We start from the raw sequence: 19352 nt of genomic DNA on the forward strand, positions 1-19352 counted from the left end.
GCACCTATTCAAGGCATTGGCAGCCAGAAATTAAGTATATAAGCCAAGAGTATTGAAAGAACCATTAAGAATGTTAAAAAAATAAAAAAGACAAATAAATCTCATATTGTGATGAATAGTAGCCAAGGAACATCTAATCATATCTGGGTAGCATTTGCTGAAATAACTCAACCAGACAAAAATGAAGAACATGAAAAAGATGGTGTAAAAATTATTGGAATGTTCTTTTTTTCTGACAATTTTTCATTAATCTTCAAGAAGGAATAAGGATTTATTTAAAACAAATTAAATTAAGCAGTGAGCACTAGAATACGGTTCCTCTTGATCTTGGTATGGCTATAAAAACATGACGTTCTCAGCAACTGCATATTAAGGGTTATGGAGTGGGGGTGCTTTTTGCACTTTTCCAGTCACGTCTCCCTAATAAACCAACATGCAGAACAGTGGCTATGTTCAGTTGAAAAACTGATCACTGGTGTAAGAAAATGTGAAATACATGAAACATCTAGCAAATGAACATACAAAAGACACACAACAAACTATCAACACCATGTCTATAGGCTTCCATTCCTTGATTAATCTATCTGGATTTTTTGCTTTTAATGGTAGCATGCCTGGAACTTCTTGGATATAATTAAGCGCAATATGGAGAAGGTGGCTCTGTGCATATTGTGACAAACTGACTTAAAAAAAATGAATGTTTACCAACAGATTGGACCAAAGCTTGATTTCTTCACTGTACAAATATAGATTTCATTGGGTCTTATCTCAGTAAATATTCATTCTTTCTTTTGTGTCGTTTAAGGAGGAGTAGCCTGGTTCTTTTCTGCTAGAGCTCTATTGTCATCAGTTATGGCAAGATAATCTAGTGATCTAAAAGCTCTGTGGAATGTCTCTCCCACAAAAGCGAAAATGTAAGAGCATATCTCTCTCTGTGTAACCCATAAGAATAGATGTCACGTGCATTTTGTTTAAGCCACACTCAGCAGTCAGTAAACACTTTCAGATTTGAACTGGTTCTGGTACATACTTAAGGACTGAGGAGCAGCTGGCTTGAAACTCAGAGCTGGATGAAATGAAATTTGGTTTAGGACTTGAAATTTCAGTGCAAGCTGCGTTAAGGACTTAATTCATTTTGATTCAGGTATATCACATGTTATGAACTTGCTCTAAGATCATGGAGCTGGTCAGTCAATGAGCAAAAAGTTATTAGTTATGAGTGAATGAGTGTTAACAATTTAAATGCTTCTCTTTGCTTGAATAGTAAATGGAGTTCACTGGTGTGCTGTTGCTGGCTGGTCCTGCAGACACTTACACTTGTAGGTGTAATGTTCCTTTGGGACTCAATTCCCTTTTGCTGCTGGGCTGCTCCTACAGAAGTGTGACAGGGTAACTTGTTGCTATCAGTCATTGTTAGCTGTACACAAACCACTCTGGACATAGTACTGGAAGATGTGTTCAGCTTTTACAAACTCCTCCTATGCAAGGCAATAGGAAATTATGCTTGGAAAGTCTGGCACCTCTGCAAAATCTTTACTTTTCATGCAGTTCCATTTCCTAGCTGCCACTGGCAATCTAAACCAATGATCAAGAAACAAATGCATTTCTTGTTTTCTCCTTTTTTCCAGATTTCGGAAACACTGGTCCAGAAACTGAACCAAAACCTGGTCCATTTTGAGTTGAAGCCAGGAGTTCGAATCCTTGTGCACGCAGCCCATTTAACAGCAGGTCAGTATCCTCTTTCTGTGTACACCCTCTCTGTTGCTCTGTAGTACATCAAGCAATATATTAATTGATTGTATTAGTGTGCTATTATCTGTATTTTAAACATTTCATATTTTTATGTCACAATAATAACTCAGTGTATGGACAGACATTATATGCCTGCTCCACCTCCCCTTTATCATGCCAAAAGATATAGTGACTTTTGCATTTATGGCTAAACATTTTGCTTATTTATGTGTAAAAATTTGCTGCTGTTGTTGGAAATGCAGTATAAGTAGCAGTAGAAATGTGTACTTATTGTCTGTCTTTGAAGTATTCAGCAGCTAAGCAGCACCATGGCATATTCAGCCTCGATCACACAGTGCAAAGGTTACCAGCTAGCCTTGGATATATTCAAGTATTCTAGAGTCAACAAACATTCAAAGCAACTAATCACAGCTCAGAAGTTGTTCAGCAGCCTGAAAGACTAGAATCAATTTACATATGCACAAATATATGATTAAGTATTTTGGACTTTAACTAATCCTATCTCAAAATGAGTCATCTCCAAAGTTCTGATATTTAATTACATGCATCTCTGTCTATTCTGTATGCTAAACCCTCATTTTACAGAACAGGCCCTATTTAACTATTACAAGAGATAGGACAGACAAATCCATGCTCAGGATTCGTAGGAATTCCTTTTCTCCATGAGCTGCTGGTAATTCTGATCAGTTGGTATCAGCTTCTTTTGCTAACTTGAAATCTAAAATTCTCAGTTTATTTGTACCAGCAAACTGCTCTTCAGAAAGCTTTTTGTGGTATGAACAGGTCTGCCCAAGCTGGTGTCAGTCCATTTGCTGCCTTGTCCATAAAGGGAAGAAAAAAAGGACTGTTAACAAAGGGTGTAATGAGAGTGCATTTAAATCCCCTCAGAAGACAGCCTTGGTGTTTGCAATATTTAATTTTTCCTAAGCAGAACTTGTTAATATCTTCCCTGGGAATATTGCTGCATATTTCTTCTTTCCATTAGCTATGGAACAGATGATCAGATGCTTACTTTTAGACATGTTAGAACCAAAAGCATAAAAAAGCAGAGATGCAGCACAGCTGAGTAATCTCTAAAGGAAAAAAAGAAAAAAAAAAAAAAGCTTGCAAAGTCAGTTTGATTTTTTTTTTCTCCTGTAGATTGTAAAAAAAAAGAAGTAATAGACATGACACAGAAGAATTTAATGACTTCACACTTATGATTTAAATTCATATACATTTTATATAATAGCTGTTATCAGAGAAGCAATCCTTGGCCTGAATTTTCAACTATGACCAGTGATAGTATATGTGCTTTCAGAAAATGCTTAGTACCTATCTCTTAAAAGAAGCATATCTGAAAGCATCTTATTGTGAGCTTCAAACGTGTAGTTACCTGTAATTGCTCACCAGTTTTGAAATTTTTTCTGGGCATTTAGTTTGCCAATGAACATGGCTGTTTTCCATTTTGGACAATGTTCATTAAAGTCAAGATCAAATCCCAGTTGAACATTTAGACATAACTACTTTAGCCCTGAATATCCTGTAGGCCTTTTCTGAAAAACTGTAGCTAGAAGGAATCACATTTGATATTCCTGGGAAAGGCTCATCTTTACCTCTTCTTACTGAAGGGACATTCCTTATTTCATGTAGTGGAAAGAGATTACATTTAAAATCACATATCCAGCTCTGCCTTTAATAAAAGATTAATCTGGATCCAAGTTTTGTGCTGTATAGGAGCCTCCTGCAGCTTTTTGAGAGTCAATCTGGGCATCAATGTATGAGGGAGAACACAGGGTCCCCAGCTGCTCCATCCATGCTCAGAGCTGCCTAAAAGCTGGGTAGCTCCAGTCCTGAAGCTGGATAGTAGAAGTACGGTAGCACTTTTCTGGGCTACAGTACTTTGTCTGCTGTCCTGAAAGTACCAAAAGGCAGGCCCTATCAGTGTGGCATACTACCACGCTAAATAACAGTATGGCCTCCAGACACATACTGAAGATTGTAAAAGGCAGACATTGTCAAAGATGCATAAAGGTACAAAGGTGGGTTTGCATAAGGGTCTGTGTGCTCTGCCTCGCCAAGGAATCATAGAAGACTGCCAGTACAGTCAGAATTAAAAAAAAAACCCTGCTGTTACTAAAGACAAAAATCAAGTCAGCAAACAAAATATTAGTGAGCGGCAGTGCAGAATACAGAAGATGTCCTAAGAATAAAAGTAGAGTTGGAAAGTGAAGACAGGCAAGAATTAAATCCAAGTTCTGGTGCTGGCTTATTACATGGTTTTTGAAAAGCTGCTTGCTTTCTCAGTGAAACAGGGATATTTATCTAGTTCCCAGAGTAATAGAGCGATATTCTTGTAAATATTTAAGATGCAGAATGCTTTGCAAATGCAGAATATTTTCTCAGAAATAAGTAATGTTAGGCTGAGCCTGTGTTTGAAAAGTAGTCTATGAGAAGATCAGTCTTGAGTTCCAGCTGTTTGTTTTTTTAATGGATTCTGGAACATAAATGAAAGGGCTTACAGGTATTTGTGCCTTCTTCGTTCTGCAGTCAGTGAGTGTCCAAGTGTTCTTAAGCCAAGTTCCATGCTGTCCTGTTTCTTGCTGGTGCAGTCTGAGCAGAGGGTGCTCGGCTCATACATGCTATGTAAATACATGATCTTTGTGCTCACCGAAGATGCACAATTTTATTTGTATTTACACGCACACCAGGAATGAGTACTTTTTGTCCATACGAGATGGAAACACTTATTTGTCCTGCAAGGTAGGCTTTGTTGTACTTCTCTTCAAAGCCGCTGGTGAGATGTGATTGCTGTAACTGGCTTCATTCACAGTGTCCTACTGGAACATTACAGGATTTTGTCTCTTGCAGAAATATGATTCAGTAAGAATGCAAAATGAGCCTGGACTGCCAAACTAGATATTAAAAAGCCCAGAGAGCAGCCACTGTGAGGTCTTTCAGGGAATATGGCTCCTTATCAAGCTTCAGAAGTCATGACTCAGTTCCCTGTTTAAATAAACGGCCCAATTTCATGACATCAAAACTTGGGAATAGTTCAGAATTTGACAAAATGCCAAAAGAGAGATTTACTTCACTGCTAGAAACTATTGTTTTGGTTGTCAAGGAAGAAGACAAATTGTCCTTTTGAAATCCAAGCTTTTATAAAAAATTAAATAAAGAAAAGCAAGGAAACCTGGAACACAAGCCAGCACCAGAAGCAGTCCCTACCAAACACAATCCAGGGGGATGCACATGGCCCAGAGGTGCTGCTCTGGTCTATGGTCTCTCTTCTTTCCCAGCCTTTTCACTGTAACTATTGGACTCTGGGTAGCTATCGGCTGTAGTTGACTGAACCACAAAGCTCATGTGTTTTTGCAAGTGCACATGTATGTATATGTATACCTACATTTATGTTCTCATGCCTCAGTGCACGTGTATGGTCCTCCCTGTGTGTGTGCCTGGTTATGCACAGCAGCAATTTCTGCAACAGAGGAGCTGCAGGGAACAAAAGTGCAGGTCTCTAAACTGTCTTGGTGTGGATGTTCAAGCAGAACCTGTAGAAATGCGCATGTGTGTATGTGGGGTGTGTGTGTGTGTGCTGTATGTGAGCATATGCATTCCATGTAGCACAGAAGAATGACAGGCATTGTCTTCAGCACATTTCACACCTCCATCTTCTTTGTTCAGGCCACACTGGAGGATGGATTAATTTATGGCAATTACGGACAACAGATTGCAATCCATTCAGTATGGTCATTCCTTCTACTCATGAAAAAGAAACCAAACCAATGTCCCCAACCCAACAGACAACAACCTCAACTCTAAGGCAGAGTAAAGTATACCAATATTCCTCACAAAACAGCTAAACAGCTGTTTATTAGCAGACTCTCAGTGCAGCTTTATAACAAGAACATTGAGTGATGCTGAGCCTGAATCGGTTGGAGAGCCACTTTGTCATCCCACAGAACTGCAGAGACCCACAAAATACAGGCACAAAGGGGACAGAGTGGAGATGTGTGAGGAATTCATAGTAGCGGATCATGTTACTCCTGTGCCTTACCTTCCTGAGGATAGACTGCTTGCTCTGGGAAGAAGTTTTTCACTTCTCTGTGTAAATTTGGGCTTTATCAGGCTGGGTGTGACAGCTGAAAATATGTGTGCATGTGATGTGTGTGCCTGAGTAAGTATTTGCTTGTGTGTGCGTGTTTTCTTGTGTCTCCTGGCTCTAGTTTAGGATCGATCTGTTCAGTGCATGTGAAGGAGGGGCAAAGGAAAGAGGATGTGTATGACAGCAGTTCAAGTTAACTTTCACTGCCTTGCAGAGGAAGGCACTACCTGTTCTGTGTGTAATGCCAGGTAGAGACAGTCAGAGTGGATGTATGTGCTGTGTGCATTAGCTCTGTGTAATGGCACAGCTATAGCTTCATGTCTGTCTACAGTGTGTTTTATTAGTGTCTGCATGAACAACTGAGACTACCTATGTGTGTCCCTTTTTGGATGCTAGGTGTTTTTCTTCTTGTGTGTGTGTGTGAGTGATGGAAACTATTTAATACAAATTACTTTGTATTTCTGGGAAAGCCATGCTTCTGGCTGGTTTCTGTGCCCTTATTTTGCAAGGGGCTATGAAAGGTTGTGAGCAAAACTCTGAGGAGAAGCGCAAAGAGACTTTTTGTTTGATTAGAGTTGGTATTGATGTGTTGTTTTTTTTTTTTCTTGAACCTGTTCACCCTCTTGCGTGGAAGACTTGTAGAAGAGTGAGCAAGGCACCAGGGGAAAGAGAGTAGAACATGTTCAGAAGCGTAGGAAGGGAATATAGGAAGAAACTGGAAATGTCAGAGGTATGAGAAGAGCTTGCCATGATAAGGCATGGATGCTGAGGCAGTGTCTGTAAAGGGCACTGCACTTCTGGTCAGGAAGGAACAGGACTGAACAGAGAACAATACCTGTGGGGAGCACCATTCCTTCAGTGGAATTGAGGAGCCAGTTGCTCATTATTCACTATGTATTGAGAACTACCCAAATTAGCTCTAAGCAAAATAGAAAGTCAACATGACAAGTTAGCCCACGGATAGCTCCAGGATCATCGGGAAAATGCCAGTTTTGGTTTCTAAGTGACCTCATTTGCAGCTGCCTTAGGTAACTGTCTGCAATGTGAGAAACTATGTTTCAGGCAGTCCTTTAACAGGTCAGAGAAGAGAGGACTCTAAGGATAAAGCTATGGGACTTCACATCAAGAGGTGGGTTGAGCACCACTAGTGGTCTGAACCCAGGTTTCTTCCCAGGTGGATTAGAAAGAGAGAAGCCCTGAAGATGTGTGGACAGATGAGGCCTGCTACAAGTGCAATAAGCTGAGAATAATTGTTTCTGGAGGGAGCAACTTCCACTCCAGCCTGGGGGTGGCTCTAACCTTCTCCCCCTCTCTTGCAGCTCCCCTGGTGGACCTTACTCCCAGTCACAGTGGTTCGGCTATGCTGATGCTCCTCTCTGTCGTTTTTGTGGGGCTAGCCGTGTTTGTAATCTACAAGTTCAAAAGGTATGACCCTCCCTGAGCCATTTCCTTCTCCCCATTGCTGCCTTTCACTGAGGTTTGGGTTTTGTTTTTCTGTTCTTTTTTTTTTTTTTTTTTTTTTTTTTTCACAGTGATTTGTTTCTTGGTTTGTAAAAGCTGATACTACATCATCTTCCAGAGTACCCCACAATGATGGTTTCTGTTAATGTTTTAGGAAGATTCCTGGCCTTAATATATATGCACAGATGCAGAATGAAAAAGATCAAGAGATGGTCAGTCCAGTCAGTCAGAGGGAAAGCATACCTAATGTCCCTCAAAGTGAGCTGATGAGCCCTGAGCAACTAGTAGATGAGAAGTTGGAAGTCCAGCCCATAGGTAAATAACTTGCAGCATCCCGCAGCTGGTCAGACTCTTGACATAATTGGCTAACCTTCTTCTCAGCCTCTCCCCTTCCCGTATTCCTGCACACTCCTCCTCCCATCCTCTTCTGCTGCAGCATTAGTTTTGCTACAGGAAACCTTGCTAACTCTTCCCTATCCCTCACTGCCATGTAATGAAAGGGAGGGGAACAACTTTAGGCTTTTTCTCTCTCCTAGTTGCTCTATGTAGATCCCCTCCCCTTCTGAAATATCCTGCCAGCACTTAACTTGCGCTATAAGGCAATTTAATTTATTTGCTGGGGCTGATATAGTTGCGGGGCTAAACCCCACATCCAGGAGGATTTCAGCCACCTTCACTGGGAACATGGAGGTGAGCAGGTGATTTGGTAAGTCAGATATAAAAGCTAAAATATTTGTTGATGTTTTGACTGCTGTGGCCTTTGTTCTGTGCCAGACCTTGTTGACAGCAGCAATGCTAGCCTGGCTGATTCCTAGGGAAATGGAGCAAAACCTGGGAGCTCAGCACTGGACAGCTGGGTGGGTTTGCCCCCAGGCTGATTTTTCCCACATTCCTCTGTGGTTGAAAATTTGAAAAGCAGATTTTCATAGGGCCTAAAGTGAATAAGCTTGACGTGGGTATACTGGGATCAGTCACACATTTGCTCAAGCGTATATGTTTTCTGTTGCCCTGACTACAGTAAAAGTCTTGGGATGGAGCAGGGCAGTTTCAGCCTGGGCACATGTTCTGCTAAAGCCAGCATTGCTCAGGCATTGCTCAGTTTCACTTGTGAGGTGACAATTCTGCAGGCCTAGACAAGAGGTACAGTACAGGACCCTTGGAAATAAGGACATACACCTATTTAAGTTTATAGATGTTGTGACTTGCTGAGTGAAGCACAGTGGTATCTGAGATACTTTATTTGCACAGTTTCATTGGCTTAATCAAACCTTAGATCCCACCTGAGGAGGTCCTTAAAATGTATGGGAGGGTTTGCTAAAGCAGGCTTGGAGTCATAGCTGCTGCAGAGAGTGAGCAAGGGGAAGAGCAGTTAAAGGAGGGAATGTGATGTGCTAAGATTGTGGCCTGTGAAACAACCTTGGAGGAAAAAGAAGAAAGTCTCTTGATGAAACTGATGTCTAAGCTGGAAGCCCCACTGCAACCCACACTGATCTCTCCTCACTTGTTCACTAAGGAGAGATCTGGTAGCTATTAAAAGCTTTTAAGCAGCTATTCATCAACAGACCTGGACATCCCTGCTTAGCAGAACACAGGATGGAGTGAGGGGACCAACCTTCCCATGTGGTGTTCCCCATACAGAGCAACCCCAGGCCACAGTCCAGAACCCAAGGAAAGGAAATGCAACCAAGGTAGTCTGGACAGAGGACTTCCAAAAGGCTTGTGGATCACCAAGAGGTTTCAAGCCAAGACCCGGAGCGGTGGGTCCTAAACTTTACCAATTATTTTTTTTTGCTTGTTTGTTTTGTTTTGTTTTGTTTTTTTCTTTTTCCCCCCAGAAGTCTCCAAAGAAAAATTGATATAAGATGCTAAGGGAGAAACACCCAATTTCAGGAACTCTCTTTCTAGAGTTATAATGGCTTTGAACTTCCCCTTGCTAAAAGAATGTAATGACCATGGTTCATGTTGTTCCAGAGGTAGGGACACACATATTTTCACAGGTCACTTACACTGAAGTGGCAAGAGTCAGTCACCTGCTGGCTCTATTCAGTGTACCTTCAAAACTGTTCCTGCTCATGCTAGAAACTAAACCCTTGAAGCCTCTACGATAAGAGTAGTCCAAAGCCAATTTTGGGGGTAAGTTTTCATTTGGTGCAACTATAGCATTTCTGGCTTTCTACAATAGCCAACATTTTGTGTGTTTCCCAGTTGTGCTACTGGACACTGTATTGAACCAGAAATTGACCTTTAATAACTCTTTGGTTTGCACCTGTAACTGCAGTAGCGAGCACAAAAGGTAAATGTGTGGGATACATAGACTCAATTCTCTATCAAAAGGAATCAGTCTGACAAACTTTGTAAGTGTTTTTCCATCCTGTCAGTAAGATAAATGAGGAAACTAAATCAGAGCTCATTGACAAAATGAAAAGGTCTGGACCTAGGTGTGAACAGAATAGAAAGTGCAAAGGCTCTTCACTTTTCTATACAACCACCTCATCTGTTTCTGGAAATCAGCAATTTCTTTTTTTAATGAGTTTTCTTTCTTTTGGGAAAACAAAGCAAGACTGTAATTGGGTGTTTCTCTTTTATATGCTTGTTCAGAAGCCAGGTTTTTTCAACCCTTTTGACTAACATTCAGGGATCCTTCCTTGGAGCAATCTGAATTAATGTCCCTGGATCGTTTAATTTTCTCTGCAAACTCTGGCAGCAAAAAACCACAGTTCCTATTTTCTGGATGAGCGTGGTTTAGACTCTTCTTTTGGAAATGCAAGCTTAAAGTTATTTATGAAATCTCAACACCTTATCACTGCAAATGAGTTACATGTTTCCTCTGAGGACCTCAACCCCTCCTTCCCTCCACCCCTCTGCTCTGGCCTCTCCCTCTTCTGTTCAACATCAGTGAATCATCTTCATTAGCAAAAGAACAGGACATTACCTTCAGTGTTTTGAATGACAAGAAAACATTTCTGAGAAGAACATGTCAGTCTGGAACAGTTGAATTCCCAAAGGCCAACAGGGTGATACCTTCAAACATCTTCCTTGGCTAAATGCACTTGTTGTTTACTGAATCTCTTATTTTGTTCTTTCTTTGTCACAGGAAGTATTTCCACAGCTGCTGAGCCCCAGAGCACAAAAGAAATCCCTACCTATGTAAATGGTTGAATTGAGGACACCAATATATCTCTATATCTAAAAAAAAGAGGAGAGATCACTGCATTTGGACTTTTTAATTCTTCAGATGACAAAGGGTTTTTAGCTTTAAGCCTGTGCATGTGGACATTATACCAAGACCATAGTGGAACTGCATTGTACAGGTGTTCAATTTTAGTGGGGGGTGGGGGGAGAGGAACTAGTACCACTATTCACTCCTGCGGCCCTTCCCCTCATCCCTCCACTCTCTTTTTTCTGATCTGTCTCTAATTTGTAGAAAATTCATAATGATATAGGCCAAGATTATGCATGGGGGTCTCTTCTTTAGAGAGAGGGGTGGGCTGGGATGTGGGGGGAGAAGGGCTGGGGGAGGTGGGAGGGAACATTTAGGGTTCTTGGCATTAGATTTAACTGCTCTGTTAGCACTTTGGGCTGCGGGAGGGCTAGCTGCCCCAGCAGACTTTCATAGGACACACAAAAAAAAAATCACACTGGAGTTTAAAGGCACTGAAAATATTCTTGGTCAATCTGGTTTTTGTCTTTGTTTAGGCTCTGCCCTTCATTTCTCTAGCTGCAGCTGCTGCCTGTGCCCCACGGCTTCAAGGAGGCTGAGTGTGAGTGTGGGTGATCCCAACCGCAAAGCCAGGCTCTTTCTTAAAACAACTTTTTTAGCCTGCTTACACCAAGACATCCCACTGATAGCACCACAGAAAGATAACTTTTTGCCTCCTAACCTTGAACGGAACAGAACTTGCATGCATTACAGGCAGGGAGGTCTGTCCGTACTGCAGTTGCAGGAGATTTTTGCCAGCATGAATTTACACTGTATTTGTACCAGCCTTACACCTTCCATTTTGGCTAAGAGAAAGCCCTAGTAACACCCTCAGCTGCATTGAGTGCTGATTTATGGATTTGTGTGGGGAAGTCCCATGAGATCTCTGCCTTTTGGGAGTCACCCCAAGGCCTGTCAATTTTTTGAAAGACAGCTTGTCCATAGAATAGAGAGCAGGGAAAGCTCTATGCACAGTTCCCTATGGTCTTTTTGGCAACACCCCTTGGTTGCAGATTTACAAACTCCTGCCACTCTGAGCAGAGGAGGGACAATAAAGGAGGATTCGGCCTGAGATTGTTGCCATGCATTTTGAGTCCCAGCATTACAGAACCACTCTTGTACAAGATTTGATTTCTTACCAATAAGTTAAGCTTGTATCTTACACTGCAACTAGAAATGTTGTTGCAGGACACGTTCACCTAGACTATGCAAGGGAACAGCAGGAAATCAGGCTTATCATACCTCGAACAAGTCCTCCCAAGACACTGGATATCTGGCTGAAGCTTAACCCATGGCCATTACAGCTGTTGATTTCCAACTCAACTCAGGTAAACATAGCACCAGGGTTTTGGTTTGAGGTGCAAAGAGAGAAATACAGCAACCAATCTACACTTACTTAACTATGTTGGGTGAAGGCAAATAGAGGCCAGTTCATAATCAGTGTAGCACACTCAGGAGGCACCCTGATTTCTGACATGAGTGGATTTTGTTCAATAGACATTGCGCGTGGCAGTCTGAGACAAAAACAGGAAAAATCAGAGTTGTTGGTATTGCCCAGAGTGCTGGGGCAGGGGTTTGGTGGTGATGGTGGTGGGTTTGAATTTCTCTGTCACAAATTGGGCACAAGTGCAAATCAACCTGCTTGCTGGCAAAGAATAAAAGTGACACCATGTGCAAGAACGTTAGACTCATAGTAGTTAAAGGATAATCACAGTACATAGTCCTCTGCCTCTTTCTGTAGTTTCTCTGAAGACAGGTAGAAACACAGCAGTTTGTATGGCTTTGCTATTGGCTTTGCAACTACAGCTCTAAGAAAGATGGGAAAGTTTTGACAGCAACTGTATAATTCTCCCCACTGAAGTCCAGCATTAGCCAACTTATTTTTATAGTAAGCCAATCAAAAAGTTTTCCTACAGTATTGGAAAAATTTCTAATTTTAAAATTACTTTTTTTGATGTACTTTTTCATCTTCTTTTTCCCTTTCGTTAAATACAATGTAGTGTAATGTATAATTGCTATTGTTTATTGCTTTTACAGTCATATTTATTAAACAGATTATGTCTCTAATTGAAGGCCTGTGTTTTTGTTGCTCATTTTAGCTCTCCATCCCCTACTAGAATCACTAACAACATCAAAACAGTAGGAAGTTGATAACTTCAAAAAGAAAGGGGTGTTCAGTAAAAGTGGGAGTAAGTGGTGGTAGTGTGCTTCTGAAAATATAGTTCCCAGAAGCAAGATGCCAATATGAAGGTAACTTTCTCAGTCCTCAAAGTGCTTTATAAAGTGAAACTTGGTACTGTGATCGCTGTTTTATGGATGGGGAAGCTGAGGGATGCAGAGGTGCAGTGCTGTTTTTCTGATTTCCAAACAGGCGATGGTAGAACTGTAAACAGCTTCTGGAACACCAGCTCCATTCCCAGCCCATCGTTATCCTTGCTCATACACGCTCTCTCTCTACAAATTCACTTTAAAATATCTTTTTTGACTACCCTTTTGCCAACACTGAGAAAGCAAAGTTTAAATTATTTTCATTACTGGTTAATCAGGTTTTACATGTGAAGAAAAGGAAGCATAGGAAGTTTCTGTTGCCTTGCCAGATGACAGTGGATGCATGTTACTGAGGAAAAGAAACAAAACACAGCTCTCTGCTTTTCAAGTCAGGATGCAACCACCAAATCATTCTACCTCTCGTGACTGGCTCCTGGTTCAGTTCTCTAGGCTTTTTTGTATCCCTGGCATAAGAATTTATATACACACATAAGTAGTCAAAGATCTGGGGCTCAGGCACCATCACCAACCAAGGCTGTGGTATCATGTCAGGTCCAGGAATGATGAGTTTGCTTATTGGAGTGTGTAGTTTCCACATCCCGGGAAAATTCCAGTATAATTACAATTACCAGCCTAAAACGTTAAAGCAGCCACTGCAGCCTTTCTTCACCTTTCATTCAGGGTGGATGAACGGCTGGCGCAGCCGTGGCTGTAGTGCAGGTGACTCAGAGATTCGTGTGTAGATATAATCTGCATTTATAGTTTAAGTGCCCACCTGAATTAGCAGACATCTGTTCTGGCCATAAACAGTAAGTCTGGTTTTGGCAAGCATCTTTAAAGCATTTTCAGATCATTCTTTTCAGCTTGTGGTGTGTTCTGAGGCAGACTGATTGTTATTTGTAGTTATTGTTTTCTGGGTTGTATAACAACACAGCAATTCACTGCTAGTGGCTGAACACAGAGACAATAAACAAAGTAAACACCAAATACTTATAAAATCCAACATTAATTTTCTTTGAGCATATTATCATACCGTGAGAGAATAAAAAAAAAGTTCATTATCATTTGTCAGACAGAGCAGGCAGTTAAAATATGGTTAAAAACTCAAATTATTTTCCTAATTTGATGTTGATTTTCTACCATCATCTTAACTAGCATAAAACAGACATATGGATGGATCAGACATATTGGCTTCAGAGAGATTTATACTTCACCTAGCTGGACGTTTGAGCTAATTAACTGGATTGTCTTTCCTGGAAATAAGTAGGTGTTAGTGTTTAAATATTTTGAAGGATCTGGGTCTCAAACAATTGCTTGCTGTTAATATGTGGCTACATTTATTTGCTTAAACTTTTGCTGGAAAGCAAGAGTCTTAAAGCACTTGCTGAAATGCTTATGCAAATGAAGCAGGAATTTCCCGTGACCCTAAACGAACCCTGTCTTGGTCCTGTCACCTTCTGCTGAGAATTCCTGACAAGTGCATTTAGTCAGGTACCTAGAGCTGATAACAAGGGATTAGTGTTTTATCTGTGTGCTGTCATCTCTCATTGAATGCATGGAAAATTTCTTTGCCACATTATATCTCTAGGTACATTGTGTTTTAAGCATTACCCCTGATTGCAGAACTACCATGTTCATGATGTTAAAAAAGAAAACTTTGTTTTCCTTCAGTTAATGAGATGCTGTCCTTGCATTTCTTTGTGAAACAGAATAATAAAGCATGTGAATAAATAATACTTGAGCTAGAACAGATCCTTTTAGTTCAGTGTTGGTATGAACCTGGCTATAATACCCAGAAAAGGCTGAAGTCAAATTGTTTTCTAATTGATAAGATCAAAGTGCTATCTTGTACAAAGTCATCAGCCTAAGACATATGTTTCATCTACAGTTTTAACTTTAGCTTTTTCTTTTCCGTTATCTGCTACTGGGGAATATGACTATCTGTTACTGTTCACTGTGCCAAAAGCAGGACACAGAGGAAATCTGTGTTATGTATTTCTCAATGTGAGAATTTCAAGATGTCTTCCTTGTTGTTTGCACTGTGGTACAGCCACCCGAGTGCTAGGTGCTGTATGCACATCAGTAGAGGTGACATTGTAACTGGGTAAAATGAACAGAACAAGGGAACAAGTTTTCTCACCACGTCTGTATGGCAGATTCAATCTCACATTGTATTTTTGGGCCAATTTGGCAAGTGGATCTTAACCAAACCTTCTTTACATGAAAAAACTCAGCACTGTGTATGAGAGCTCTGAATGACAGCCCAGCATCTAAACAGCCCAACACAATATAGGATTAATGACTTCAGTCCTAGGAGGTAGACTCATGGGAGACCACCCAGCCTTCCAGGGAAGCAGGTCCATGCCATCCTGTCTGTGCAAGGGCTTGCTTTCTGCTAGGGTAAGTTAGAGAGATTTGAAGTTTGTCTAATTTATGTTTTTTTCTCTAGGAATTTTATGAGCTTTTTTTAGCAGAGAGAGTATCATGACTAAAATACATCCAGTCAAATATCTAACCTTGACTCTAAATGCTTAGAGAGTAGGGCCATACTTGGGTTTTTCTAATGACCTCCCACCAAGCTGTAATAGTTCATTCATGTGTAAGCAGAATAGGAGCCAGACAACTGTTGGATTTCCTCAACTTCTTTGAGGCCATAGCACATCCAGCTGTTGTGGACACAAGTATCACTAACAGTAGCCAGGATATTGCTTATGTTGTGCTTCATATTCAAATTAATTGTATAGTAGGATCCCAACCAGAATCGTCAGTCTGTTGCAAGGTGCTGTATCCACCAAACTGCAGGGAAATAAGCTACAATCCCCAAGTTTTGTAGTTTTTATAATATTTTATGGAGAAGTCCTGAGAGACAAAGGTGCAAGAGAAGAAATGTAGCAAAGCTGTTGAGAGGAGAGTCACGTTTTCCTGCCTTCAGTACAACAGAGGTGCAAGAAAAAAACCCTCCCTTTTTGTAACAAATTCCTCCTCCAGCCTTCCCTAGACAAAGTTGGATATGGTGGTGTTTCCAGGACTGCAGCTACCCTGGCAAATAATTGCTCCCCAGCCCAAAAGCATACGCCACTCATCCCATGGACCACGTCATTCCTTATCGTGGCCCCAGAGGCAGCTGGAGGGTAGAGCTCTGAAGTGCTCATTGGACTGACAGCTGCCTCCGCTCTTGCTGCAAAAAGATGAATAATGCAAACAGCATTATTTAAATGTAGTGTTACAAAGTGCTTTAAGGAAGAAACCCTTTGATTATTAACCCTGCCTGCATGGAAGGAAGATCCTTATTCTGTCACTGCAGAGAAAGCCTGAACTGAGGGGCTGAACCCCCGTCTCCTCACCAGAAGGGTCTGGGATGCAGCATGTCTCCATCTCCCCACATGTGCAGTGCACTCCCGACTGAGGGTCCCTCCTGGGGCTGAGGCAGCCTCAGTGCAGAGTCCTGCTCTTGGCATCTTGGCCAAAGCTGGAAACCTTCCTTAACATCTGTAGCATATATGGATATTACACGGACTGCCCATTTTAAGTGATTCCTGCCTAATGGCACCTCAGGTGAGTGGATGAGACTCAGCACTGTAGAGAAGTGAATGCTGTGCATCCTGTAGAATATTTACATGAGATGTTTCACAAGAAATAACTTTTTACTGCTTTCCACACCTGCATAGACCCACCCAGGGAGGGTGAGATCCAAACCACTGTAATCCTCCTTCATGCTCCCCTGAAGCTACAACAAGTCTATAGCAGAGACCTGAGGCTTCTTCCCTTCCTTCTGTGGCCTTATGTGTGAGGTGAAGCTGTTTGGACTGAGCTGCAGTCCCCTAACCAGCTGCACCTATGTGAGTCTCTGGAAAGTGCTTGCTCAGGAGATCCAGAAGGAACACTAATAAATGTACAACAAAAATCCTTCTTCAAACCCTGCTGCAGAGCCACAGGACTGGAGAGACTGACCTACGAGACACTGATTTCTTAAACAAAATCTTGAGTGGGTCATTCATGGAGTAGGTTTTCCCCTGCTGCTGCGTTGGCTTGTATAGATAAAAGTGTTTTCCACTTCAGATGAACTTGCAGGAATATTGTTTGGTTAATTTGTGTTCCATTAGTGACTAGAGGCCCTGGCACTACTAACTGTCACAGGATGAAAGACAACATGTACCCAAAATAATTTGCAGCTTAGGGAGGAAATTTTCAAAGCCACAGAAAGTAGTTAGTTTTCCAGCCAATGTTTACACTTTGAAAAACATTTCCTTAATGGACAAGACAGAGGCCCTTCCGGAGTCCAGAGGCTTTTCTTCCTCACTTTAAGTCCTAAAATACAGCAGTTGGGTTATTAATCTCACTTGCCATCACATTCAGCTAAGCCTGAACCAGGGGCAGAACCAGCGTGCCGGCTGAGCTTGGATGTGGCTGCAGAGGAAAGTTCCATAGTTAGGCTGCTGACAATGCCCCATCAGAAAGGCTGACCTGCCTCTGCATTGACTCATTTTTCATTACTAGATTATTTTTTTTCAGTGTGTCTTCATGTCATGTTGACCTCAAAACTTACCTCATTGTCTGCTACTGTGGACCTTCCTCTCATGAGGGTACCCAAAGACAGCCCACAGCCTTCAGCTGGCCTCAGTGTTTATCTGTAAAACAGAAGCCCTTATTTCCTTTACAGGGGTTTTTAAGGTTCCTCGACCCTTTGATACAGTTAGAAGAGCTTGTTACTTCTAAGGCACAATCAGGGTTATTGGAGTTAACTTCCGGGGAAAATAAACACTAGTTTATTTTCAGCAACACTTTGTTGCTGAAGCTATTCAAGCACTTAGTGTGCATTATGGTGTAGGAGAATTAAATTTAGCAGCTCTTAACAAAAATTAAATTATGATCCGTCCATAGCAATCTATTTTGCTTTCCTGTTAATCTAAACATTTTCATTAATTCAAAACAATGATTCTTTTCCTTGTAATTATTGCACCCTTTTTTTTTCAAAGAATGTTCTGATTTCAGGGAGATAAAATTTACCTTCAGTACTTAGTCTTGGTTGAACTTTTCCTTCATCTATATAACACTGCTAATTATCCTTCAATTGAGATGATAATGTAGAAGGCAGACAACATTATTTTGTTGAATTGTTTGAACTAGATTCTAAAAATAGATTACTGTATTTGCTCCCTTTTGAAATTCTGATTTCCACATTGTGCGTAGCAAGATGCTAACATGCTTTTTTTCAAAACCTGCAGAAAAAGAAAGCATCAACTCTTGAGAAACAAATAGATAACGAGGAGAAAAAAATAGTATTTCTAGCTCTGGAGTTGAAACCTATTTTCAGATCTTGCCCTCTTTTCCCTAGTATTCATGAAAAATCATGCACAGATTAAACAATAGCAAAGCTAGGACTTGAGCACCTGGGGAAATAATAATAATAATAATAATAAATAATAATAACAAAAATACTACTACTACTACTACTACTAATAATAATAATAATAATATAATCTGTCTTTGTTCTGATTTTTCCTTTTTTACTAAATGATGTCTGAAAGAGCATTAACATCATATCTACAGAGAATCTGCACCAGCTACCTACAGACACGTGCTGGTTGGATTAACTGGATACTAGCTAGCCTTTGATTTTGGCATCTTTGAATAGTTGACTGCTTTTCCAATGGACTGTAAAGTGTATAGTTAAAAGGAAACTTTTAGAAGCATACAGAGGACCCCTTGTGTGAATTGTAGTCATATTTTTCAAAGAACTAAAAAGCTTTTCTTTTTCTTGAAGAACAGATGAATTTAAAGGATTTGTTATAAACCCAGATTTGAGAGACCATCAGAGTTATCAAGGCCCATTGTCATACAGAATTTGGCAGCAGATCTGAAAGATGAAAGTATTTGCATTGTGAGTGTTTCCACTAACATGGAGTTTCTTCTTTACAACCTGATCCTGAGAGTTTGAACCCAGAACGGAAAAAATGTAGGAACAAACTCCACTACTCAGGTGCTGCGTGATGTTGGCATACAGGTATTTGCAGAAAGAAAGAAAGGAAGGGGCCTCCAGGGAAAAAGGCTGTCCTAGGAGCTACCTTTCCCTCCTGTAATCCACAGGAATCCCTTTCCTCATAGTCTTGCCAGGTCTTGCTCTGATGTGATGGTTTGAGACAGCAGAGAACCTGATGTGGTGGTCCATATGGTCCCTTCCCATCCTATACCTCTGTGCTGTCTTCTCTGGCCTCCTTTGTCACAGGCATTGTAGCTGAACAATTCTCAGCTGGGAGAGGGGCAAAAGGGGATGGAATGGAGAGATGTGGTGAGGGTAGAGAGTTTTGTAGCAGAGTTGCATTTCTGTGTGAAACTATTCGGCAGTTCTCCAGTCAGTGTAGGCAGTTGCGTCGGTAGGTAGCTTTGGGAAGGACCGATGCCACTGTAGATAACCGTTGCAGTGAAGCAAAGCCTCAGCTAAGGTAAGGTGGTGAATGCAGTGAATCGTACGGAGAACAGCACTGGGTCCAGCTGAGGAAGTTCAGCTGAAATGGTTCTCAGGAAAGCTCCCTTAGCTGCGAAGACTCGGAGGTGCGCTCCCTGTTAGAAGTGCTGCCTGGAGTT

At 41.2% G+C, this 19352-nt stretch overlaps 1 protein-coding gene across 4 annotated transcripts in view; it reads left to right on the forward strand.

Moving 5' to 3' along the window:
- The window catches only part of SORCS1 (sortilin related VPS10 domain containing receptor 1), a 305446-nt gene extending 294669 nt beyond the window's left edge, over nt 1-10777 (forward strand). Inside the window, exons 24-28 of one of the 4 annotated variants that reach the window (XM_032988691.2) lie at nt 1629-1728; nt 7159-7264; nt 7455-7615; nt 8939-9057; nt 10395-10777. In XM_032988691.2, the coding sequence (XP_032844582.2) occupies nt 1629-1728; nt 7159-7264; nt 7455-7615; nt 8939-9057; nt 10395-10451 (543 nt within the window). In that variant the 3' untranslated portion in view covers nt 10452-10777. The remainder of the gene's footprint in view (nt 1-1628; nt 1729-7158; nt 7265-7454; nt 7616-8938; nt 9058-10394) is intronic. The other 3 variants (XM_042790410.1, XM_042790397.1, XM_042790403.1) reach the window with 3 other exon arrangements.
- Nucleotides 10778-19352: the final 8575 nt, after the last annotated feature.

Source organism: Tyto alba, unplaced genomic scaffold, assembly GCF_018691265.1.
Source record: "Tyto alba isolate M040663 unplaced genomic scaffold, T.alba_DEE_v4.0 Super-Scaffold_1, whole genome shotgun sequence".
Classification (NCBI taxonomy): Eukaryota; Metazoa; Chordata; class Aves; order Strigiformes; family Tytonidae; genus Tyto; species Tyto alba.